Source organism: Gobius niger (genome assembly GCF_951799975.1).
Source record: "Gobius niger genome assembly, chromosome: 10".
NCBI lineage: Eukaryota > Metazoa > Chordata > Actinopteri > Gobiiformes > Gobiidae > Gobius > Gobius niger.
In genome coordinates, this window is record NC_136861.1 from 34,061,203 (window position 1) to 34,087,981 (window position 26,779).

General features: G+C 41.6%; 1 protein-coding gene and 1 long non-coding RNA gene across 3 annotated transcripts in view; both read right to left on the reverse strand.

The window, feature by feature from the left end:
• LOC306969663 (carbonic anhydrase-related protein 10-like) overlaps positions 1–26,779 on the reverse strand; it is a 221,140-nt gene that overhangs the window by 37,875 nt on the left and 156,486 nt on the right. For both annotated transcript variants that reach the window (XM_079565356.1, XM_079565357.1), the window contains exons 5-7: positions 14,443–14,538; positions 7,987–8,059; positions 6,701–6,855 (exon numbers count right to left, since the gene is read on the reverse strand). In XM_079565356.1, the coding sequence (XP_079421482.1) occupies positions 6,701–6,855; positions 7,987–8,059; positions 14,443–14,538 (324 nt within the window). The remainder of the gene's footprint in view (positions 1–6,700; positions 6,856–7,986; positions 8,060–14,442; positions 14,539–26,779) is intronic.
• LOC306969682 lies at positions 17,480–18,435 on the reverse strand. The gene is made up of 3 exons (XR_013793340.1): positions 18,326–18,435; positions 18,146–18,235; positions 17,480–17,652 (listed from the first exon to the last, which is right to left on the reverse strand). It is a non-coding gene; the product is annotated as an uncharacterized lncRNA (long non-coding RNA).

A 26,779-nucleotide genomic window follows, 5' to 3' on the forward strand; every position in this document is an offset into this window, starting at 1 on the left:
AGGCCTGGGTCTATGTATAGCCTGTCCATCCATGGGAGTGGATTAATCCTTTTGTTTTTGGTTGGTTTATTGGTTGAATGGTTGGTTGGTTGAATGAATGGTTAGTTGGTTGCTTGGTTGAATGGTTGAATGGTTGAATGGTTGAATGGTTGCTTGGTTGCTTGGTTGCTTGGTTGCTTGGTTGCTTGGTTGCTTGAATGGTTGAATGGTTGAATGGTTGAATGGTTGAATGGTTGAATGGTTGGTTGCTTGGTTGCTTGGTTGGTTGGTTGGTTGGTTGAATGGTTGAATGGTTGGTCGGTTGAATGGTTGAATGGTTGGTTGGTTGGTTTGTTGCTTGGTTGCTTGGTTGAATGGTTGAATGGTTGGTTGGTTGCTTGGTTGCTTGGTTGGTTGGTTGGTTGGTTGAATGGTTGAATGGTTGGTTGGTTGGTTGCTTGGTTGAATGGTTGGTTGGTTGGTTGGTTGAATGGTTGAATGGTTGAATGGTTGGTTGGTTGGTTGGTTGGTTGAATGAATGGTTGAATGGTTGAATGGTTGCTTGGTTGCTTGGTTGAATGGTTGAATGGTTGAATGGTTGGTTGGTTGCTTGGTTGCTTGGTTGCTTGAATGGTTGAATGGTTGAATGGTTGAATGGTTGAATGGTTGAATGGTTGGTTGGTTGAATGGTTGAATGGTTGAATGGTTGGTTGCTTGGTTGCTTGGTTGGTTGGTTGGTTGGTTGGTTGGTTGGTTGAATGGTTGAATGGTTGGTTGGTTGAATGGTTGAATGGTTGGTTGGTTGGTTGGTTTGTTGCTTGGTTGCTTGGTTGCTTGGTTGGTTGGTTGGTTGGTTGGTTGAATGGTTGAATGGTTGGTTGGTTGAATGGTTGAATGGTTGGTTGGTTGCTTGGTTGGTTGGTTGGTTGAATGGTTGAATGGTTGGTTGGTTGGTTGGTTGGTTGAATGGTTGGTTGGTTGGTTGGTTGGTTGGTTGGTTGGTTGGTTGAATGAATGGTTGAATGGTTGCTTGGTTGCTTGGTTGAATGGTTGAATGGTTGAATGGTTGGTTGGTTGGTTGGTTGGTTGGTTGGTTGAATGAATGGTTGAATGGTTGCTTGGTTGCTTGGTTGAATGGTTGAATGGTTGAATGGTTGGTTGGTTGGTTGGTTGGTTGGTTGGTTGAATGAATGGTTGAATGGTTGGTTGGTTGGTTGGTTGGTTGGTTGGTTGGTTGAATGAATGGTTGAATGGTTGGTTGGTTGGTTGGTTGGTTGGTTGGTTGAATGGTTGGTTGGTTGGTTGGTTGGTTGAATGGTTGGTTGGTTGGTTGATTGGTTGAATGGTTGGTTGGTTGAATGAATGGTTGGTTGAATGAATGGTTGGTTGGTTGAATTGATTTGGGTCTTGGTCACACCTGATATCCACCTGACATGCATCTGTTTCAGGTGAGACTCTGCTTCATTGTTTTGACATGCATCAGTGTGGGTGGGATTAGACAGTGAGGGTCGCAGCATCATCATCGTCACTTTTTTGTCAATAATTTCTCACTTTTTTGTCACATTTCCATCATTGTTTTCGTCTTGGTTTTGTTGCTATTTTCACAGCTTTTTTCCTGAAGCTTTTGGACTGGGGTAAAGCCAAACTAGGGGAAAATGTGCTTGGTTCAGGTGGGAGGTAAGGAGTTAAAACCATACGTTCTGGACGATTTTTGAAGAGGCAAACAAAGAAAAAACATCCTAAAACGTGTGTAAATGATTTATGTATATTATATTGTTTTCACCCAGTAACCACAAAATCAAAAAGTCTGTGTTAAACATGTATCTGGAGGGGGCTGGAAATGAAATTAAAGTTTCTAATCGACTGATCGACGTGGCATTTTCATTTGAAAAGCAAATACATAAAACACAACTGACTAAACAAGACCTACAACAAAGTGTGCCTTATTTGAACAGTGTAACTTTCTTTTTACTACAAACCTGATGTACAACCAAATCCTCGTCATTTATGCCATGGGGATGAATTAAGCTGTTTGACTGTTTGACTGACAGTATGATGAAGTATTGTCAGAGTGAATCGGCTCTTTGGATCCAAAAGTTTGCAGACCCCTGCCCCGAGAGGTTAGCATCATGTTGTTATCCAACTTTCCAAGCACAGAGCTGCTGCCAACTCCAACTTAAGCAAATCTCGTTCGGCTTTTCCCCCAATCATTTGTCAGTCTTCATTCCCTTTCCAGGCCTGAGTGTTGTGGGCGCCTGTCCTCAAGCCTTTTTATCGATCAGGAAAACTAGCTTAGCGGCTATTGTCGATTACACTACAGTGACGGCATTACTGCTTCAAAGTTATAAAAAGCATGCAGAGAAATGCTTTGGTAACGTTGGGAGTATAGGAGCAAAATTCTGGGAACTTTCAACGTTGAACAAAGGAATTAGCAGGAATTTATGGGAATAAACAGGGAATTAACACAAGTGAATGTTACCTCAAAACATTTGATTTCATAATCATGCTCTCAAACTCATGAAGTCTCAACAAAATAATCTTCAACACTATGGTTTGAAGAGGAAAGTGTTTTAGGATGTGGAGCAGACTCAGTCCATGTTTATATCCACCTTGCCTAAAGTGGGAGGAAAATGTATGTGAATGTTTTGGAATTTCTCACATTTCTGCCTAAATTGGTCACAAAATGTGGTCTGATCTTCATCAAAATCATAAGAATTATTAAACAGTGTCTGCTTAAACTAATATCACCCAAACATCTGCATTTTATTATATTTTTATTGGCCACAACATGTAAACATTCACAGGAGAGCGTGGAATAAGTAAGTGAACCCAAGAATCTGGCTGAACTGCAACAGTTTTGTAAAGAGGAATGATCCAAGATTAATCCTGATCGTTGTGAGCGTCTGATCTGCAACTACAGGAAAGCAGTTATTGCTGCAAAAGAAGAGTCAGACAGATATTTAATACAGGGTTCACTTACTTATTCCTCTCTGTTGTGAACGTCTGTCCACAAAACATCTTGATAAAATTGTGAATTCATATTTTTCATTGATGATCACAAGTTGTTGAGGGCTGAAATTATCATGACTGAACTGTCACAAAATGCTGGTGAAGAAAAATCTTTTCAGCATCATATCAGGAGATTTCAGCCATGTTACACCATGGTCTGGGTGAATACTGGATTCTGATTGGCTGGTGCATTATTTTGGTATAACCACACACGTAGTCCGGTAGTTAAATCACTGGGATATCACTCCGCTGTGGCATCGCCATAGCAACGCATGACACAGCTGAATCAGATAAAGGCGTAATTAGTGACTGACAGGAACGTATGAGATGGATTTTGTTTAATTTCAACGTTTTTGGCCAAAACAAAACGTTTGATAAATGTTTGTAGAGGAGAGTGAGCAGCTAGGTTAGCTACTGTTAATAACATATGAGCTTTACATTTCTATTGAAAACGGTTAAGGCTATTCATCATTTTCAGGCGTACATAAAATGATCCTGCATTGAAGCATATTTGTCTGGATTAGTAAAGTCAAACATAAAAGTTTCAGTTGGGGGGGCCCAGGTGTGAGCGACTCCACCACAGCTGTTTCCATAAACAGTTGAGCTGGTTGAGCTAGCTAGCTAGCTTCAGGTTAAACAGCGTAAAAGTGAAATAACTCCTGCCCACGAGTGCCGCATATCGGTGTTTACTTCCAGGGAAAAGTGTTTCCGGGTTAGTCCTGTTGTGTTGTGATTCTGTGCTGATGTTGTGTCGTTGAGCCTGACTGAGATCCTCGTAATAGCTGCGGAGAATGACTCGCTCTGAGACCAGCCTTCAGTGACCGGCTAATAACCCACACAAAATAGTCCCGTAGTCTGGCAGATTTAGGGAGTTTAGTCAATGAAAAAAACATTTATTATAAATTTGTGGGACCCTGGTATAAGCGTGTTAAACAACGAGGAGCCGCATTAGACGCTTATAATGCACTCCACTGCGCCTCGTGGTGTTCTTACTTATAACATTGTTCACAGTTATCCTCTTCACTTTGGTCGTGTCTTCTTCTACCACTGAAGCGATTCGATCTGTTTTCCTTAAACTTTGCCGCGTAAAAGACGAACCCGGATGTGTCCATAAAAACCCGCTCTTCTGCGCTGAAAAACTGCTTTCATGACGCCGCCATTGATTTGCTCCTGATCAAAACACGCCGTTATCACCAGAACCTGCTCCCAATGATCAAATAGACACCGACAATGTGATTTTTGTTTTCGTGGGTCATCGAAACGTAGCATTCGGAGGAGAACACAAGTTTATTTCTGTGACGATGAAAAGTGCGTGCTCGACTCGACTGTGGCTTTTGTTCCAGCCCCAGTTTCTTCCAGCTCAAACACGGTGACTGTGCTGTGGTGAGCTTCACATTCTGCGCATCGGCTAATCCACGAAAAGCTTGTTGACGTGGCGACAGGAGCGTCCGTAAGCTCCGCTGTTTGTCTCATGTAAATGGTTGGACTTTGAGCATGAATCCTATAGACTCGTGTGCAGCAGCAGTGCTCATGTTTTAATCCGTTTGCTCGCGTCCACGGACCGCTGCGCGCCAGCTGGAGAGCAGGGCTTTCATTTATTCCATTAGGACTTCGCACACGCACTGAATTATAAAAGTGTGATGTGCAAAGACTTAAAGATAAACTGGATGGGGCTTTCTTTTGGCAGGTGTCAACAATGTTATGACTTTGCCTCGGTGATAATTACAACATGGAGCTGTCAGATGCTGCAGATTAGGCCGGCACTTTTTCTGTCATTTCTGTTTTCATCGTATGCATAAAAACTGCCGATTCTTCCAGCGACGGAATCTTAATAATGGACAGAGCCGTAAATGTATAGTTTTATTTGGTTGATATATTGGTTACAAAGATTTCTTCAGAGGAAGGATTTTGGATCTTGCTCAGTTTTTGAATAAGCTTGTGGAAGTGGGAAAAAAGTCTTCTGTTTTTTTTGGGTTCAAAGCTCAAGATATCAGCCAGGACTTAAAGGTGCATAATGCAACTTTTGATATCGATAAAAAAAGTTGGTATTTGTTCGTTTTGACATTGTAGTGACCCAGCGGCTGTATGAACTGTCAGTGAGGCACTGCTTCCGATCACGGTGGTCTCGATACGCTCCAGGATCAATTGTTTGGAAGGTTTTCACTGCAAAGGGACCCTCCCCAACAGAAAACCGACAAAACAATTGATCCTGGAATGCTGTAGAGACCACTGTAAGCGGAAGTAGAGGTGCCATGCTGACCACACATCATACATCCGCTGGGTCACTACAAGGTCAAACAAGCACAAGCATGAACTTTTTTCCCCCACAAAAAGTTGCATAATGCACCTTTAAAATATTTTTAAAAACAAATTGTTAAAGGGGGGGTATTATGCAAAATTGACTTTTTCAAGCTTTACATCATGTTATTATGTCATTCCCTCATTAAACACATGCCTGAAGTGTTGCCTTGGCACATTCACGTATTTTTGAGTAATCTGTAAAAACTCTGATGGCGGCCATTTTAGGGATAGGTTTGCCTGAGTCCTCCTAGGAACGCCCCCACCTCCTGGAGACGCCTCCGAGCTTTCGTCACCAGCCGAGTAACCAACCACTGCTCCTCAGCAGAACCCCCTCCCCACTGATGCCACAGACAGCGTGTGGAGGGGGCGTGTCGGAAAGAGTCAGAGGTTCTTAAAGAGAGAGACGCCTATTTCAAGACATTCACTACAGCCATTTTGAGAGAGCCATTTTATACAAGGCAGTTATTCTAATTTACTGCATTTACAGACCAACAGAAGGTTTGGTCATCATTGTAGTGTGATATAGACTGGTGCTATGTGATTGAAAAAAGCATAATACCCCTTCTTTAAGAGTAGAATGAAAACCTCATTTGGAGAAAACAACGTCTGCACATGTGCGTGTACATTTCTCTGTCTCCCAGAAAGGAAATGACCATCTTTGCATAACAGCGTCATCAAATATGGATGCGAATATGCTAATATTTGTGAATGAATAAGCGTGTGAAAAAGGCCTTTGCGCCGCCGTGTTGTAGATACTTCCTGGATATCTCCAGTTCACTAGCAACACAACATAAAATAAGCATTTTAAAGTTTACGTTTGTTCTTTTTGTTGCTCTGACATTAAAACTAAGATGTTAACCGAGAAAACTAGCAAAAATCCCTTTTACTCACCACTCATTGGTCGATATGTGTCTGTAACAGTGTTGCAATCCAAGTTCATGAACCAGAGCCATTCAGATGCTACAATAGCTAACATTGTTTTTATCTTGTTTTGAGCAGTTTTCCTTTTTGTGCTCCCAAAGACAGGCGAGCTAATAAATAAACTAAACTTAAAGGAACAGGCCACCGTTTTTCCATCCTGAGATAAGTTCTTACCTGAGCTTAGACGACTTGATGTGTACCTGTCTGGACTTTGTGCCCGTGGAAAAGCTTGGTCGCTTCTAACTTGTTTGGAGCTATAGGAACATACTGGGAGAGGCCAAATGCTAACGACATCTTTGGTCGTTTTGCGTGACTGAGGGCACGCACAAAGACCAGACAGGTGCGTATCAACTCGTCTAAACTCAGGCGAGAACAGTATGGAAAATGTTGGCCTGTTCCTTTAAGTTCCTAGAGAGGTGTTTTATGGACTATATACAAACACTCATGCCAAAGATGTTGTCACGGCGACGAGCGGATGTTGACGTCGTACCTGCATCTGAGTGACGTAGATGGGCTTGTTGATGAGGATCCATGTGACCGTCTCGTAGCAGGGGGGCACAGTGATGGAGCCCTCGTAGGTGATGTAGCGGGTCGTGTCCGGATACAGCTCGGCGATGTTCAGCCCCATCAGCAGGAACGCGTCGTCTGAACAAACCAGGGGAACGCACACCGTAAATTCTCTCATACTGGCCTGTATTCCAGTAGCGGCCGGGTCTCTAACAGTGGCCGGGTTCGCGGCTGGCGGAGGCAAATTAAAGCCGGTCTCTAAAACAGGCCGGGGCTTTTATTAGAAACTATAGCGGTAGAAATATTCCCCATGTTAGGAATTTGTCTCATACTGGTGTAGATGAAAACTCACGTGCAGGAAGTAACAAATGGGAACCCGGGCCGATGGGGACGCTGCGGAGGAGCTGATCCGAGCGTAACTTTGACACAGATTTAACCACTTTTCAAACCTCCTGTGACTATTTGTGGAAACAGGGTGAGCAACAAATGTTGTGTGACCCTCCAGGGTTTTAATAAAGTCTCCATCGCGTCTTCAAAGCACGTCCAGCTGCTCCGTGTGCAGGTCAGTCCCACGCCTCAAAATAACTCCTCCCATCAGCGCGAGCGTCTCGTCTTTTCTCGGGTCAGTCTCATGATCGATCACAAACACAAACGCTCCGTCTAAACTCGCCTTTTACACCAGATAACAGCAAATAATCCGGTCCGCGGTAAAAACGGAACAGAAACCTGCAGTGACATTGAAGTCAATGTTCCGCTAACAGCAACGAAACACTTCCTGTTGTCCCGACAAAATAAAAGGCGTCAATGTTCCAGCCGCTGGGAGAGGGTTTGAAATGTTAATTAATAAATGAACCTAATATTTTAGGTGCAAATGGACACAAATCTCGTTTTTCTACATTTTCCTGGTCGTCCGTTTTGCTCAAATAGAAATAAAGGCCTGTCACTAATTGTGGCCTGGTTCCAATAAAGGCCTGGTCCTAGATGCCCTTGAGTAAATAAAGGCCCGGGCCTATATTAGAGCATTCACCGTATGTTTGGTTCAAAGACTACAGTGTGTACACATTTACATTCACAAAGCCAAGGGTCTGTAAATCAATCAATGTTATGTTGAAGTGGAAAAGTCTCCAAGCTACTGGATGAAGAGATTACCCGAGCGGACAGACCAAGAAATGTGAACACACCAGTCAGTCTGAACTGCATGTACGTGAACTGACAAGCATGCCCCCCTGCCCATGACGAGGCGGGGCGTTGCTCTTGTGTTAGACTCACGTTTGTAGTTGATGCGCGTGATGGTGTCCCTGTTGAGCATGCGGTTCAGGAACGAGTTGGAGTTCTCCGAGAGCTGCAACCACAGGGAGAAAACACATCAAATATTCATCGCTCTATATCGACAGCTGGAAAGGATGCACTTTATCAGAGCGTAAATAAGCACTGGGTCAAATGTCTAACTGCAATCGCAATTTGACACCCACAGTTCCTTACTTCCAAAATGCTATAGGTCAGTGTTGAGTGGAGCAGCTCATGGGAAAACCCAGGAGGGAGACCTGAGGCTGGGACAGAAACATCAGTGTGCCGTTGTGCCAGAACTGTACGCTGAAAAAAGTGGATTCTAAGCAAGTAAAAAATGTCTTACCTGTTATAGGAAATAAAATCTAGCCATTTCGTGTTCAGATATATTTGCTAAAAAAAATTTCTTGTAGCAAGAAAGAAATTGTTTTTGAATCTTCTTCAGCTTTAGACAAAGAATATTTTTTCTTATTTTAAGAAAAAATAAGATCACAACAACTTAGTTAGAGCCTCAGCTTCACTCGCTCGAAGGTCCCGGGTTCGATTCCCACCAGGACGGGGCCTTTCTGTGTGGAGCATGTTCTCCCCGTCTCTGCGTACGTTTCCCCTACCACTAAAAACATGTACAATAGGTGAATCCTCCAGGCAGGTGATTCTGACCATCAGCCTGGCTCCACATCATGGAGATGGGTCCCCGGGCAATATTTACCTTAAATATTAGTATTTATTAAGAACATTTTGCTCAATAATGTGTGTAATTTAGAACATTTTACTTAAATCAAGCAACATTTAAGTAAAATACCCACAATTTCTCCCTAAATAAGAATGTTTTCCTTAAATTATTCAATTTTCTGAGGACATTTTGCTTAATTCTAGCTATTTATTTGCTTAAATTTAGTGTTTCTTTCTAGAAAAATATTCTAGAAATAAGAATTCTTAGCAAGAAAAAAATGCTGACCCCACTGGCAAAATTTTTTCCTTAAAACAAGACAAAATGTCTTAGATTTTTTTCCTTGTTGTTAGTAGGGTGCTTTTTGCAGTGTAGAAATATTTGCAGTACCGGGAAATCACTGCATCAGCATCGTAAAGTAAAATTCAAAAACCTAGTCGAAGCAGCGGAAAAGAGAAACCCTGAGCTGGAGGAACACTCGCACAAAGCGGAGAAGAAAAAGCGAAGCCTGTTTGTTGGTCAGCAGGTAAGTCCCTGTGACTGTCAGTGTCCCTCAGTAGTGATGGGCAGATGACACCTCAAAGTGTCGTCACACACTTTCATGATTGTGTCACACTGTATCACACAGTGTTGGTATAGGCTACTTTGAGAAGGCGTCATCAGGTGGGGAAAAAGCATGAGACCAGTAAGCCTGACAAGAGTTAACTTAACACTGACTGTGCTGATTTATTCTAGTTCAGAAATGTGAACCAAATCATCACGAATGAGCTGTTTAACAGAAGTGTTACTGAAAACCATCTCAAAATGAAGTCTGATCAAGATCTGATGAGTAAGAATGTGTTCTGCTTGTGACAGTAAAGGACATATAACACTGCGTTTATGTTTAACCTCTTAACTCCCACCTGAACCGAGAGGATCTTTTTCCTCACGTCATCAGATTTCTTTTTCTCCATTATTTTTTTTGTTGGGTATTCAACTCATTTTTGTAACTTTTTTGTCGTTTTTTTGTCCATTTTTTCGTCCATTTTTGTCACATTTTGTCACATTTTTGTCATTTTTTCGTCATTTTTTTAATCACATTTTGTCATTTTTTTGTCACATTTTTATCACATTTTTGTCACATTATTGTCAAAAATTGTCATTTTTTTGTCATTTTTTGTCACATTTTTGTCGTTTCTTTGTCAAATTTTTATCACATTTTTGTCATTTTTTTGTTACATTTTTGTCATCTTTTGTCACATTTTTGTCATTTTACTGTCACATTTTTTGTCTTTCTTTTGTCACATTTTTGTCATTTTTTCGTCCATTTTTTCGTCAATTTCTTGTGACATTTTTGTGAATTTTTTACCACTTTTTCATAAATTTTTACTCACTTTTTTTATCAATGTTTTCTCACTTTTTTGTCACATTTCCATAATTTTTTTCATCTCAGTTTTGTTGCTATTTTCACAGCTTTTTTCCAGAAGCTTTGGAACTGGGTTAAGCCAAACTGGAGAAAATGTGCTCGGTTCAGGTGGGAGTTAGGGGGTTAACCAGTGGGTGTCCAGTCAATCGAACCATCACAAAAGAACTGCCTCCCGTCTGATTCGATCTCACGACCTTCTAGCTACTAACCAGTTGCTCTCCCTACAGAGCTAAACGAGCGGTATGTCAGCATAATGATGTGCTAACAAAACAATGGACTCTACGTTTGGTGCCGGCGCTGTGCTTACATTTCTGACTGAAATTTAAGCAGTCAGAAATTCATGTCCGCACTCAGACATGAAGCTCTACATGTTTTTGAACACTTTTGTAAACTAGGCAAATTCACAAATTTAAATCTCTAATTATCATATAGGGTCATGATGTAAGGCCATACCATCTCCAGTGTTGGGAAAGTTCATTTTATACATGAACTAGTTCAAAGTTCAGTTCACAAGTTTTCAAAATGGACGTGAATCGTTCATAGTTCATAATTGTTTATAGTAAATAGTTCGTTCATAGTTCCACAAATGAACTAGTTCTTAGTTGTTGTTTTTTTGCTGCGAGCTGTTATTCAGGCATGAAAACGGGTCAGGGGTGAAATAGGTGAGAAGTATATTTCCCCTCTCAGGGAAATATTTTTATATTCCATATCTTAAAGCAACAGTCTGAAGTATTTTGAGATGTTTGCCAACCTTGGGACAGCTGGAGAAAGTTGACTTCAGCCATGAGTCAAAAAATATTATGGCCTCCTCACTTAGTGTTATGCAGCTCTTTCATGTCAGCATGTCACTGTTTTAGGAGTGGATTTTGGATATCTTTGCTAATCATATATTATTTTATTATCTATTCATTTATTTATTTTTTAAGTTTAATTGGTAAATTCTTAGTGGAAAATGAAGCTACAAATATTCAATTGCATTTGTTAATTTGGGAAATTAATCATGTGAATAAGATTGTTTTAGGAGCTAATTTGTAGTTAAAAGACTCCACATTGTGGCTTTATGCAAATGAGTGGCACCGCGGAGCAGACAGGAGTTCGGAGCCACAGACAAGGGAAACTCGCTTCGTAACCTCACTCTGTGGCTGCTCGCGGGCACCGTGCGGACCCGCTGGTTACCGGTGTGCCAGGGCCTGTGCCAGGGCCATAAACAGCAGAGGTCACCGCCACAGACACTGTTGGCGCGGGGGCGGAGCGGAGCTAGCGCGAGCTACACCATAGACCCGCCAGAGTTTAGACCCGCTGGTAAACTCTGACTGCACGGCGAGGTTTTATATTCACTGATATAAGAAATCTGGCACCATAATGAACGAACGTAAATAGAACGGGAAATGCCGTTCACAGACACCAGAATGAACGCGTTCATGTATTCGTTCATCAGGCAGTAACACTGTGCGTTCGGTTCACGTTCGCCCAAAATATGAACGCGTTCATGAACTTTCGTTCAATGAAAACGTTCAGGTACAACACTGAACATCTCTGTAGTGCAGCTATAACCTTGGTTCCATGTTAAATCAATAGGCTAATTGCAACGCACTAGCTAATGCCAAATGAGCTAATGCTAAATGAGCTAGTGCTAACGTCCACTCTCTGCGCCTGCTAAAAAACCTAAATACTGTACAGAAAGAATCAGCTTTGCAGTGTTTCCCTGTCGCCTTTCTAGTAGAATCAGAACTCTGGTAGAATGGAGTCCAACAGCTGTGATCAGGAGCGCTTAAGTACTTTTATTTACGCATACTAAGTAGCCATATGCTCTGGGTGCCTCTCAGGCCTTTAAAGTAACACAATAGCCTTTAGACGCCGGCAGAACTAAAATATCTGTCACAGTGAGAGTTATAATCCTGCATCTGCTGCTGCTGCTGTGGTGTTTAGAGGGAACACTTCATGTTTATGTCCCAACCTCCGCTCTCTCTGCCGTGTTTGGAGTGAAGACTGAAATATGTGTAATATGAATTAAACAATACAAGTAGTACATGTAAATAAGAACATGCAACAACAAAGATTGTAGATTTGTAGATCCTAGAGCATGTTCTTGATCAAGCATTCACTTTTTCATTATCGTAGACAAAAGTTCTTAAGCCGTCGTTGGTCTTTGGTTGCTTTAGTCACCAGGCTTCGTCAGCAACTAATGGTCTTTTAGTATCTGGCTTAATACAGTGTACAGATCTAACAATGAGGGGTTTCGCTCGTCATTGGCACCACCATCATTATTGTAAAAGCTTTGCGACTCTCTACCAGCAACTCTGGTCACACTGACATGGAATCTGCTCGTCCAGGCGAGACACTGCAGGGGAAAGATAATAATTTGGAGGTATACCAATCGTAAACTTTTGCTCTCGAACATTGACATAAATATGAGGGAAAATGTATCACAAGTTTTCTTTCATTTCATGTCTTCATACAAAAACAAGGCATTTTTCAGTAAAATTGAGAAAAATGCCAATATCTTTGACAGCCAAATATAAATAATGGATTAGTTACAAAGATTAGTTCATTGTCCCGCCCCGGCTGTGTTTCAGACCCATTAGCACGATAGCTCCTTTGTTGGCTACTGTAAATCAAATACAAGTCGAATGGAAAAGCTCTCATGACGATTCGTTGAAGGGTTTTCTTTCTTCACAAAAACGGCATCTTTCCCGACTCTCTCACACCACCTTCTCCCCTTGGTTAAAATTCTGTCCGGACCATCTTCAAAGGGGTGTTTGGTGGCTTTAAGATGGAGATGAACGTCTGACTGACAGCTGCAAGTGCTTTTTATGTACTTCCTATTTCGCAGACGCCCTGAAGAAGGCTGTTTTTAAAGAATTAAAATGACCAAACCTCTTCAAAGAATGTGAGCACCTGATCTTTTCTTTCATAAGCCAGGGACATACTAGGGGAGTTTTAGCCCAGTTTTTAGGCCGACGTGTGGTGTCAGTACGATGTGCAATGACTATTTGCTGAGGTGGAGCCTCCAATATCAGAAGCCGTAAGTAACGAACATGTACGATGTTTACAATTGCCACTTGAGATTAGGAAACTCTCTACCACCTCTGCTCCTCTACACTCACATCCAGCTTTTCCTCGGCTAGAGGAAAGAGCTTTAGTAAAACTCTACATTGGAAATCACATTTGAGGCAATGCTAACCTCTATAGCAACCACTGCTAAACCAGGAGCGTCATTTTCATTGATTCAACGGCAGAATGTGAGACAAACTCATAGTTTGTGATTGTTTTATTACTTCTAAGTCTCGTATCTCAGTCTGGATCAGCTCATTTTCTTTGAAATGTCTTGTTTTTGTAATGTTGTTAAGCATTGCATTAGCTTTGTTTTCTCCATTGATTCCCAAGGTTCAGAATTAGCATTCACTGTATCACTGTCCCATGTTCAATACTGGTCGTGTTACAACATGGTAGTGTTAAAAAGTACAGAAATACTGTTTAAAATGTTATATTTAATATAAATAGAAGTGAATTGAAGCGTCAGAGGAAAATCCATGAACAAATGGAGTTAAAGTCTGAAAAAGTGCAAAATGTTATTTTCTTTTCAGATCTGACATAAGGTCAGTCACAATTATCAAAGAGTCATGAAATAACTCAAAATAGATCAAAACAGCATCAAGGAAATAAGTGGTGTTTCCATTTAATTACATTGACCTGGGTTAGAAGGGCCAGTCACAAGATGGCCGCCAGAACTGCCATTTGTTCCAAAGTATTACAATGGTCATGTCCTATCTAGAGTTTTATTAAAAGACTTTGGCATCAGCTTTCACCCTGTTACTGTGGCGTCTGTGAAACCAGGATTTCACACACGTAAATCTGTGGCCCTGATGCCGTCCAGGATCTGACATGTTCATTTAGGGCCTGGGTCTCACACGTGGTGCAAACATTTATAAGAAACACCAAGTGTGTGTCTCACATCACACATTTGTCAGGACTGTGGTTTATGGATGTGAGATGATCAATTATGGAATTAAATGATGGATCTCTGTCTGTGTCACGTTTAAAATAGAAAATGATTCACAAACACTTTTTGGGTTTCCCAAACATAAGCCTCTTGAGCAGTTGTTGCTTAGTTTCTTTGCAAACACAGCCTTTGTCTTTGCAAGGAGCTGAGTGAAGCACGTTGTTTGAGGCTGGGAGTTTGATCCATCTTAAACTGAGAGACTCCAGTACAGATTACGGCTTAAGTACTTTTGTCTACGATGGAAAGCTTCAGTTTCACAATGTTGTTTGTCACGACACCAAAATCTGCTACATTTTCAACTGCTTTGTGAGGTTCTGCAGTAAATAACTGTATTTTATTTTAGTGGAAAAGAGTTTGCACCTTGACGAAGAGGGAGACCACAGCGATGCCGTGCGGACTCTTGGCGGCCTCGGTGTAGTTGGCGTACAGGTCCTGGTTGTAGTGGATCAACTGCACCTGGAGAGACACAAAACATTCTTAAGTTCCAAGTATTCTCCTATTTCTGGGACAGCGAGCCTCTACAAAAACCCAACACAAATGAATAATGTTTACTGCTGACATCATTCGAGAAGTTGTTACATCAGAAAAACATCACTGACTCTGTCTCTTCTATAGTTTACATTCTTAACAGTTTCTGGAAATTTGGAGAGTTGGAGGCATTCATGTGACGTCACTCCTGTTACCAATAAATCATGCAAATTCTATTTGAAATATTTTGAAATTCACCATGTCCTATTTACATTGCTGTCTTCAGCTCATATCCGAACTCGGAGCTCTCTGGAGTTCTCCGAGTTTACAATTTGTAATTACCACTTTCAATGGCATTTTTCCTAGTTGGAGGTTGGAAGTTTACCAGTTGCCTGGAACGCACCATAACCCAATGCAATTTTGTTTGTACAATTGCACATGAAGCACTTACTTTATTAATATCACCAAGAAATATAGTTTGAATGTGAACAGCCTGTCCCTCCTTTAAAAAAACATTTTTCGTGCACTTAAATGTATTCTAATTTAAAACATGACAAGAAAAGGCATTGATTTGGCTGAATGAGTCCACTGTAAAGCTAAACTTTGTCATGTTTTGTACGACATGACGGATAAAGAAAAGATTCCAAATCTGTCTTCAGACATAATGTTTCAGACAAACAAGACAGCTCAGATTTCCTTCACTTTTGGACTTGCACCTGTCTTCAGAAAATGCTTTAAGAGCCCTTCTTGTTGAAATAAGAGTTCTGATATAAAGTGCTGTTCTGATGAGATTTGATAGAAAAACCTTTGAATTTCAAATACTGAAAAGTGTTTGAAATGTAACAAGCTGTTGACATTTCAAAACTGTTTTACTGTTTATAAAGTGGCTGTACATGTTTATAGTGGCTGGACATGTTTATAGTGGCTGTTCATTTTTTTTTGTTTAGTGGGCATTAGTGATCTTGATTAAGTAATTGTAAAGAGAAGCAGTTTCTTAATTTTTACAGTGAACGTACTTTGTATGTCGAAATATTCAATAGGAATTCCTCAACTTGAGTGAGTAAGAAAGTAATTCTTAAGAAAATCATTTTTCTTGATGTGAACTGTTGAAGTTGAGCTGATGGCATGTAACGACATTTAATAAGCCTTACTCCTATTCACCTTATTCCGTAGGCTCGCGTGGGCGTCGCCATGAATTGTGCCCGCCCCTTTTCTCCTATGTGTTAACATGGGGCTGGAGAAGTCCACATAAAATCAGTCACTACACGAAAACAAAGCCGTTTTCAGGCGCACAGAGAAACGCTGCAGTGTCGACATGTCGGTGCAAATGAACATCGGCCATTTTACACAAATCAATCGACTAAACATCAGATTTGAGCGGAGAATATTTTCCCTCGTTCTCCGTTAAAATGAACGGGCTTCGCGCTCGACCGGAAGTGTCTGGACAACGAGGTGCCGAGACAACGCAAAAAGTGGCAAAAGTGGGCGGGGCGGAATAATACAGACGGCATCTCGTCATAGAAGGGGGCGTGGCTTCGCCGAGGGGGAAAATAGAATCTTTAGAGAAACACAATTTTCCACTCTTTTTAGCCATCTTCTGGTGGAATATCAACTTATTTATCACACAAAAATAAAGTCAAGTGTAAATCGGGCCCATATGGATATTTTCTCACAGCACATTGTTCAGTAGAAGTGAAAAAACGGCAGTTGCAGCAAGCGCTAGCTAACCGTTAGCATTAGCCCGATGCTAACATGTAGCATCATGTTAGCATTGTCCGTTATTCATGTATTTATGGGCTGTTGAACCACTTTGCTCCTCCCCATGTCTTTGTATCATTATTTAGTCGAAAACTATATTCATAATTCAGCTTTTGTTACAGTAGTTTTTGAATAATTAGAGATAATTTTCATTTTTTTCAAAATTGTTTTCCCCTTTAACTGTTTTCAAAAATGACCATATGTGGGCGATTCCAGAGATGCCGTCTGTATCTATTGATTATGTTGGTTTATTTAGTTGCCTATCTTAGCCGTTACTGAAGGCTTGAAACTACATTTACTACTATTAGAATAAAAGGAAGAAATAAGATGAATAGGTTTAAGTGGTTTTGTCTCTAAGAAAATGTTTTTGTTTTGGGAAGCTGTTGGTTTTCAAGAAAGTTTCAAATGTCATTTAAAAAAAAAAAAAAGATTGCCCTCTCCAACCTCCGGGGAGCAGGAAGGAAATGAGTATTGAGGAATAACAAAATATTGAACTGTTTGGTGGAGCCCAACAAGTCAATACGGTCGTCTGAATTGCAGTTTCAATTATAATTGGAGAATATTCTCTTCACCGTTCCCAGGCTTACATTTTGTTGACTCAATCTTGGGGAAAAATATTATCGAGCAAATTAATAGCAATAATTTATTTTCCAATTGTGTTTTTCAAGGTTTTCGTACATGTTTGATTTGGTGAACAGAGCGGCTTCCTGTGAAACAGCTGTTTAAATATACTGTCCTAAATTAGAGGATGATCATCTGGGTTCCCACGGGACGGGAGTGAAGCTCTCCACTGACGGGACAGGACAAAATTCCACTGGGAGTGTGCGTCAGATGATGCAGTCAGGGAAGCGGATGACACGCTGTTATTTCAGTAGATCATGAAAAACAGTGAGAAATGAGCGCCATTTTCTTCACTTCATGTCAGTGTGGACAGAGAGGAGATGTGCTGGTGCTGAACATGGCGGCATTAGGCTCACACGGCTCTGTGTTCAGGCCCACTTCCTGTTGGCCTGTGTGGGGTAAAGGTACTCTTGAAACTTGTAACAGGGGGAACAATGTGTAACAAGGAAGTACAAAGTTACACATTGTTTCCCTTTGTAACACTTTGTACTTCCTTGTTACACATTGTTTCCCTTTGTGACACTTTGCACTTCCTTGTTACACATTGTTCCCCTTTGTGACACTTTGTACTTCCTTGTTACACATTGTTTCCCTTTGTAACACTTTGTACTTCCTTGTTACACATTGTTCCCCTTTGTAACACTTTGTACTTCCTTGTTACACATTGTTCCCCTTTGTACTTCCTTGTTACACATTGTTTCCCTTTGTAACACTTTGTACTTCCTTGTTACACATTGTTCCCCTTTGTGACACTTTGTACTTCCTTGTTACACATTGTTCCCCCTTTGTGACACTTTGTACTTCCTTGTTACACATTGTTCCACTTTGTGACACTTTGCACTTCCTTGTTACACATTGTTCCCCTTTGTGACACTTTGTACTTCCTTGTTACACATTGTTCCCCTTTGTGACACTTTGCACTTCCTTGTTACACATTGTTCCCCCTTGTAACACTTTGTACTTCCTTGTTACACATTGTTCCCCCTTTGTGACACTTTGTACTTCCTTGTTACACATTGTTCCACTTTGTGACACTTTGTACTTCCTTGTTACACATTGTTCCTCTTTGTGACACTTTGTGCTTCCTTGTTACACATTGTTCCTCTTTGTAACACTTTGTACTTCCTTGTTACACATTGTTCCTCTTTGTGACACTTTGTGCTTCCTTGTTACACATTGTTCCCCCTTTGTAACACTTTGTACTTCCTTGTTACACATTGTTCCCCCTTGTAACACTTTGTACTTCCTTGTTACACATTGTTCCCCCTTGTAACACTTTGTACTTCCTTGTTACACATTGTTCCCCCTTGTAACACTTTGTACTACATTGTTACACATTGTTCCCCTTTGCGACACTTTGTACTTCCTTGTTACACATTGTTCCCCCTTGTAACACTTTGTACTTCATTGTTACACATTGTTCCCCCTTGTAACACTTTGTACTTCATTGTTACACATTGTTCCCCTTTGTACTTCCTTGTTACACATTGTTCCCCCTTGTTACACATGTAATGCTCCGTCCACACCAAACTCGATTTGGGCGTCAAAAACGCGCGTCACGCCCGTTGTTGGACGCCTGTGCTCATTCAAGTCAGACGCTCGTAACCAAGCGTCAAGACGCTCTCGACGCGCGTCAAGAGCGTCGTCGTGGAGCGCGTTGGGAGCCGTTGTCAGTTATCAGTTATCAACATGGAGGACATAGAGAGAGTGGCTTGGCTTTTATTGCTTCATAAAGCCAGACAACGTCGTCTACGGGCTCGTCGGCGCCGTGTCTGGATTCATGAGATCGTCCGAAGGCGTTCTCAGTTTGGCGAGTTTCACCATTTGCTCCAGGAGCTGCGCTCGGACGAGAGTCGCTATCAACGGTACTTCCGCCGCTTTTAATCCTGGTGTTTAGATAAAGAAGCACTGATGTGTCTTTCTAAAAAAAAAAAGTCCCAGAGCGGCTGTAGCTCCGGTTCACAAAGAAGCTTCGTCCGTGACTTGTGACTTGTTGACATCTGTGGGGCTGGCGTAGAATCTGCCCCGGTGGCTTAGCTACAACGTACGTCACTATGGGGAGAAAGCTCCTGATTGGTCGACGCTCGCGAATTTCGCCAAAAAGTTCAACATTTCCCAACCCGAGCGTCGGCCGCGCTCGACGCCCTCGAGGCGCGTCAAACGCTCACCAAGCGCGAAAAACCTCCAAACGCGCCGCGGAGGAGGCGCGTGACGCGCTGCGGGACATCTTGACGCCCCCCGGAGGCGCGTCCTCCATGTATTTTAAATGTAAACCTGACGCTTTGGAGGCGCCAAAACGAGTTTGGTGTGGACGGAGCATAAGAGTACCTGTACTTACATGTGTAATTACTTTCTTGCTACCCGTACTTACACCTGGAACTCGCGGACTGTATTCTAAAGCGGTACCCTTTCTCCTGATATTAATGAAAAGCCCCCCACGGTGAGCCTTCATTGGGCTTAATACTAGCGTAGTGTAAGCACCAGGCGCGAGTGAAGGAGGCGGAGTTAAGAGGAGTTTGAGCTGCTGCATGAGTTGTAACCTAAGCTAAAGTTACAACTCAGTAAAGTGATCAAATCGTAACAATTACGAGGCTACCCCATTTATTTGGGAAATATTTTGTCAGATGAAGATGAAAAGCTGGCAGTGGATATAGCAGAGTCATGTCGTGTAGCTCCAGGCTGAAGATGCAGGACCCTCATGTCAACAGTCTGTAAACCTGCGTCTTTAAGGCTGCTAGAATATTGCCCTTCTTATGCTTTATCCACACAATAAAGACAGAGCAGAGGAAACGATATTCCAGGGTCTGTTTTCCTTCACTGAGAGGTCTACGCGAGTGAGTATGTGCTATGATATACCTTAGAGCGTAAAAAGAATAATCCGAGCGTGTACTGCGAATAACAAGAGTTTATTTCCAGGCGTAAGTTTGCGTTTTGCATTTCATAGAGGCGGAAAGGCACTTCCATTGTGACACTGGAACAGCACAGGGAAGTGAATGCAGCTCACAGTGCGCTGAACATCCTGGTGCATAGGTTAGCACAGATGTTTCATCAAAGAGACTGTAGTAAAAAATAGATGCTTTGAACTTTCTCATAGATACTGAAAGCTCGTATAGTAGAGAGTGTGTGTTGTGAGCAGGCAGGTGCCGGCAGTGGTCGTGTGGAGGAGCACTCATTGACACCAGGCCACCGTAAAGAGCCTGAGAGGGGAGGTCTCTTAGCAGTGGTGTGCACAGACATTTTGAGGGGCAGGTGCTCAACCAAGACAAGAGGGCAAACCCCCCCCCCTGTATCTTCAGCACATGTTGGCTCAGTAGGGCATACATCTAAGAACAATAAAAGAAACAATACTTAATATCGGCTAGGGGGAAAAAATGGTCTTGAGAAGGGCACTTAAAGGGCAAAGGGGCAGGTGCTTGAGGTACGTAAGTAGCTTTAGTTTCCCCTGGGGGAGACTGACAGAAGTGCTGTCATGACTGCAAACATCTGCACTAACCAATGTACAATGCCTGTAGCAGAGATTCACCACGACGACACTAGGGGCCGCCATTGGCCGCCATTGCTGTAGTACTTCCATATTCACCTTATTCCAGAAGTTCGCGTGGGTGCCGCCATGAATTGTGCCCGCCCCTTTTCTCCTATCAGTTAACGAGGCAGAGGCGCTGTACAAATTAGTCCAGTGCTCCGTTCTCTGCACTGACTTCCTGTCACTCAGAGAATAGAATTTAAAACAGCTCTGCTTGTTACAAGTCTTTTCATGGATTCACATCAAAGTACATCTCTGACATGTTAGAACCGTATGAACCATCTCGGGCCCTGAGAACTTCAGGGAGGGCCTCCTGGTGGTTCCCAGAGTCAATAATAAACAGTTTCATGCAGCTAAAATCTGGAACAGTCTTCACGAGGACGTGAGACAGGCCTCAACTCTGACAATGTTCAAATCCAGGCTGAAAACAGTTCTTTTTGCCCGTGCATATGACTGAAAGTATTGTATCTGCACTCCTGCCTTATACAGCAATTAATGAATTTTATGTTGATGTTTTATTGATTTTATCTGGTTTCTTGTAATTTTATGCAACTGTGAAGTACTTTGAATTGCCTTGTGCATGAATTGTGCTCTACAAATAAACTTGCCTTGCCTTGCCTTGCCATGGGGCTGGAGAAGTCCAGATAAAATCAGTCACTACACAAAAACAAAGACGTTTTCAGGCCGCGCAGAGAAACGGTGACTAAACATCAGATTTTCCCTCGTTCTCCAAAGAAAGAACGGGCTTCACGCTCGACCAGAAATGTCAGGACTACGGAAGTGCCAAGACGAAGCAAAAAGAGGCAAAAGTGGGCGGGGCGGAATGAGGTGAATAGCGGCAGCAGAGTAAGCTGGTTTTACATCAGACACGTTCTAAACAACTGTAAAGCCTGGTTTTAAACTTTCTACAGCTAGATATTGCTCCTGTGATAACATTGGGTTAGGCACGAGTAAAGGGACCAGGCTGGTTTTCATAAGAAACATTTTTGAAATCTCGTAAACTAATGAGGGCCGGACTGTTAGCATTGGAGCTGCGCGGCCCCGACCAAACTACACGTCACGCAAGGGCCGAGCCTACAGTGAAGATCCCGCCCTTATGCCCTTTTTAGGAACATGCTTCAGCAGAGCTGGGAGGAGGAGTCTGTAAATCCACCATGATTTCCCCCTCAAACGTGGTCATTGTGGTAAACAGGGAGGAGTGAGGAATGACGGTCTATTAATAATATGTCCATGGCGCCAGCGTTCCATCTGACCACCATCATTCATTCACACACATTATTCAACCAGGCCTATTGTACATGTTTTTTGTGGTAGGGGAAACCGAAGCACTCAAAGTACACAAACTCCACACAGAAAGGCCCAGTCCAGGTGGGAATCGAACCCGCGCGAGTGCTAACCGCCGCACGACTGTACAGGAAAATAAGATTTACAAAAACAGAAACTAGATCATTAAATGTCAGGCTGCTTTTCATGAAAATGTGTTTAGACAGTGACGCTACTTTACCATTAGTTAGCATCAAATTAACATTAGCCTTTAGCTTCAGGGCTAAAACACTAAAACACAAAAAAAAAAGGGCTCTAGTGAAATATTTAAATCCTTAATAAAGTTTGTAATATGTGTTGTTGCTTGTTTTTCTGCCAGGTCATTTACTGTTTAAACATGTATTTAATCCAACAAGACTCGGCGAACTCTCCAAAACAATAAATAACGTGAGGAAACAGTCGTTAGCATCAGATTTCTATTCAACATTCCAAGCACAAAGCCGACTGTTATTAAAAATGGAAGTTGTTGAGAGGCTTTTGGGGGGATTTGGATTCTTACACCTGGCAACCTTGCACTGGTCTAACCAGAGCGTTACCGTGGAAACATCCCTGTCTTTGCTCTTTCAAGCTTGTGCTGCTGTTGTGTCTGTGATGAACGTGATATTATTCATGGCACAGGTAAGTTTGATTTATTCTACGTGTTTGAAAAGATAAAGAAACAGCTTCATTCTTGTTGCAGGTAAAGTTAATATTTGATAAAGTTATAACATCTCAGGAGTCGTGGCTGATCGGCAGTTAGCTTGACAGTTAAGAGAGTAACTGCCACAGAGATCTGTACTGTCTAATGCTGCGTTCAGGACAACTGGGAACTATTACATTTCTGAACTTGAAAAAATACCTTTGAACGCCGCTCGAACTGGTCATTACAACACATGAACTCAGAGGTGATCAGAGACGTCTGAGTTCAGGTAAGAGATGAAGGCAGCAACGGCGCCCCCAGTGGAGAAGTGCAGCTAATGATAAAACTGTAACAAAAAAACACTGCATCAGTGAAGTGAACGGTACTTTTGGACAGAGCCTAAAACATACGTTGTTTAGCATGTTCTGAAATATATCTGGTGTGAACAAACCTTCATGTAACGTTAGCATCTTATTAGCTAGCCAACAGCTAACTGTTGAGCTTTATTGAGCTCAAGTGGGAAAAACTCAGTTACCAGTTGCCTGGACTGACACTTTACAGTCAGTCCACACACAAACATTTCTGTAAATGTCTGAAAAAATAATTCAGCTTTTAATGATTTGGCTTCAGAAAATTGACAGGAGATTCACTTGTGTGTCTCACAAATATCAGACAGAGCGTCTGCAGGGTCTTTCAAAGTCTTAAAACGACTTAAAGTCTTTACAAAGTCTTAAAAAGTCTAGATTTAGGGTGTGTACTTTTGTAAAACATCGCTATCATCTATTTTATTAGTCTTTTTGAGTTCTGAGCAGGCATATCAAAGGCAGCACAGGCGTCTCTAGTGTTAGCATTAGCTAAAGCATCCTCACGTATCATAAACGCATCAACAGCTAATCCCACAGGAACGAACACCGTTGATGCATATTTGTTAACCCCAGTGAATATGAAGAAAATATCTTCATTTGGGCAAAAAGTACAACAAGGAGCTAGAAGTGCATTTAATGTGTCACAAAGTCATACAAATGTAAAAAAGGTCTTTTGACTTTCCTGTAATGACTCTGTCACTGTTTTCTCTGTCGTCCCTGTTTAGGGCTGAGACGATCACCACTTGGTAGAAATGTGTGAAGTCCAAGCGTTCAGAGCTTTTGTGGAAGAGCGTCTGGCTGTGGCGGCTGGAGAGATACGTGCACTGTTTGAAGGAATAACCGCGGCGTACGAGGAGGATCTGCGGCTCTCTGAGAAACAGAACCAGTGGAAACAGAGGGTCTTGGACCAGGCTCTGGGCCCCAGAGTCGTGCTGCACAGACTGGGTCCAGGTCTGAACCAAGGTCTGGACATCGCAGAGACGCCACGGGTTAAAGAGGAGCCCGAGGAACAGAGCGTCACGCAGCTGTCAGAGTAAGATCCACCTCTTTCAAACAGAATAGACTTTACATCGACAAATACTGAGACCAGATTAATGAAAGAATTTTTAAATCATTTTTTCAGGGGCGCCTCTGGGTCTTCTTTACTTCAACACAGGCCAATTGATCATCGCGTGGAAGTAAAGGAAGAGGACATCAGCCCAGACACTTCTGACACTGACAATGATGACAACAGCTGTTACGCTGCACCGATGGAGGCCGAGGCTGATGGAGACCACAATGACCACGTCCAAATCAGAGAGAGAGGCACCAAACTGTCCCCAAACCAGTCTGCACCTGAGACCAGGGTGACCCGTGTGAACCATGGAGGCATGTCAGGAACCGCCAGAGGAGCTGCGAAGAAGAAGAAGCACCGGTGCTCAGTTTGTCTAAAGAGATTTGAGAAAAAACACAATCTACAAGTACACACAAGAGTTCACACAGGGGAGAGGCCTTATAGCTGTTCCATCTGTAAGAAAGCGTTCGCCCAAAAAAGTGATTTAGGTAAACACAGAAGAACACACACTGGGGAGAAACCTTATAGCTGTTCCATCTGTAAGAAAGCGTTTGCCTATGAAAGTAATTTAGGTCGACACAGAAGAACACACACTGGGGAGAAACCTTATAGCTGTTCCATCTGTAAGAAAGCGTTTGCCTATGAAAGTAATTTAGGTCGACACAGAAGAACACACACTGGGGAGAGGCCTTATAGCTGCTCTATCTGTAAGAAAGCGTTCACCCAAAAGATTGATTTAGGTCGACACAGAAGAACACACACTGGAGAGAAACCTTATAGCTGCTCTATCTGTAAGAAAGCGTTCGCCCAAAAAAGTACTTTAGGTAAACACAGAAGAACACACACTGGAGAGAAACCTTATGGCTGTTCTATCTGTGACAAAGCATTTGCCCACAAAAGTAGTTTCAATCACCACAGGAAAACACACAGCGAAGAAACATGTTAGAAAAACATCCAGCAGTTCAATCTGTGTGAAAGTCTTATAAAGGCCAGAAAATGCAATGTATTTGAAGAACGTTTCTGTAGTTTGTTTTTCTGTCTTTTGTGAAAACTGCTTCATCTTTTATTTGTCACCCATTTGACTTTATTTCATAACTGGCTACAGCAGAAATGAAAAAAAAAAAAGAAGCCACAATGTTCTTTTTGTTGGTCTTAAGAGATAATTCTACAAATGCAGATGTAATACATGTATAAAAAGATGATATTTGTTGACTTAACTCGTCAATATGAATAATAATAATAACAATTCTGTGACTTTTTGTTCCGTAAATGTCCAGAACATGTTCATACCTGAGATGTTTGAATATATAAATGTGCATTGTCAGTTTGGTTTTTTGTGCAGATGTATTGATCTCAGATTGAAAATAAAAGTGTCTAAAAACCTCACCTAAGTGGTCAGTGTTAAGAGTAGAGCTGGGTAACGTTTCTTTTGATACCTGTGCTTTAACAATACTTAGTTTACAATACAGATACCTCAACCTTTTTTCTGTACCTTTGAAAAATGTGAACGCTAAGAACCTCCAGAGTTCAGCTGCTTAGATTTAACGACTGGAGGCTGCACAGGCACTGGCTGGGACTTTATCAGGGCCAGGAGCTGGGATTGAGGAAGTTTATTTCCAAACTGGTTTGAATTCTATGATCTGAAGCTCATGTCCAAGTGTCCAAGAAACTGATTTCTAATTCACTGTGGTTAAAGGGAGACACTGCAGGTGAATAGGGAAAAAATGTATATTTACTGATATCAATTTGAAACTGTTGCTGTCGATCACTGGCATAAATGTGAGAAAAAAATACATTGCAAGTTTTCTGTCATTTTATCTTTTCATATAAGAACAAGGTGTTTTATGCCTAAAAATGCCCCAAATTTCCCATCTTTTTGGCGACAAAATCTGAATAATGGATAGAGCTACATTCAAATGTATGGTTTAATTTTATTGATGAATGAGTTACCAAGACTTTTTCAGAGGGGATTTAGGATTTCTTGTTTAGTTTTAAAATAAGCTGTTTTTTAGTGGAAAAATTTGTAAAAATGTAATTTTCGCCTTATTTTTTGACATTCAAAACTCAATAAATGGAGTTTAGGGATTAGATAATAAAAAATCCCTCTGAAAAAATCTTCCAAATATTGTTCAGTCCAAGGCTGGAAAATGTGAAGTCTTTAGGTCCGACTGACGTGGACATAGTGTCGCCACAATGACAGAAAAATGTGTTTTGAGAAAAAGGACCTTGAAATTGTGTTCTCCCATATAAGTCTATGGGGGAACATTGAATCAGCGCAATATTTAAACATGTTATTGTGAAAATTAGGTATATTTTCTGTTTCCGGGTGAAAGCTTGTATGTTCAGAGACCAATTTAGCCCAAAACCTGAAAACTGAAAAAAATTAGTTTTGCCTGTAGTGTCTCCCCTTAATAGTACATTTTAGGTGCTGATGACTGCCATTAAGATAGTTATAAAGGTCCATCAAGCTTTGTTTTGAACCCTCAAAAATCATTAAAATATCATCAACATATCTTCTCCACAGTTCTATGTTTTTATAGAACGGATTTGTCTTTGTTCATTTTCAAAAATGGCTACATACAATTGAACTAAAATTAGGAGACATTTTGCTTTCCATGGCTGTGCCTTTACATTTTTATATATATACAGGAAACATGAAAATATGTTTGGACAGCACAATTTCTGCCAGTTCTCGTATCAGTCCCTCCAGGATTTCACGGGCATTTTTTGTGATTGTTGCGGGGTAAAATGCCTGAATTCGCTGGCCGTTTTTCTAAAAGTTGTGATGAAAGGTGAGGGAGCCTATAGCACAAACTTTTGGTCTGCCCAGATGATTTTCCACATTTTTATGGCTTATTGGTAGAGTATAGAATGCTGATATTATGGGATGGATAACCTTCATATACTCTACTTGTTGTTTTGTGATTTCTCCTTCTTCCAAAAAAGTCTCCTGTTGGTTATCGATT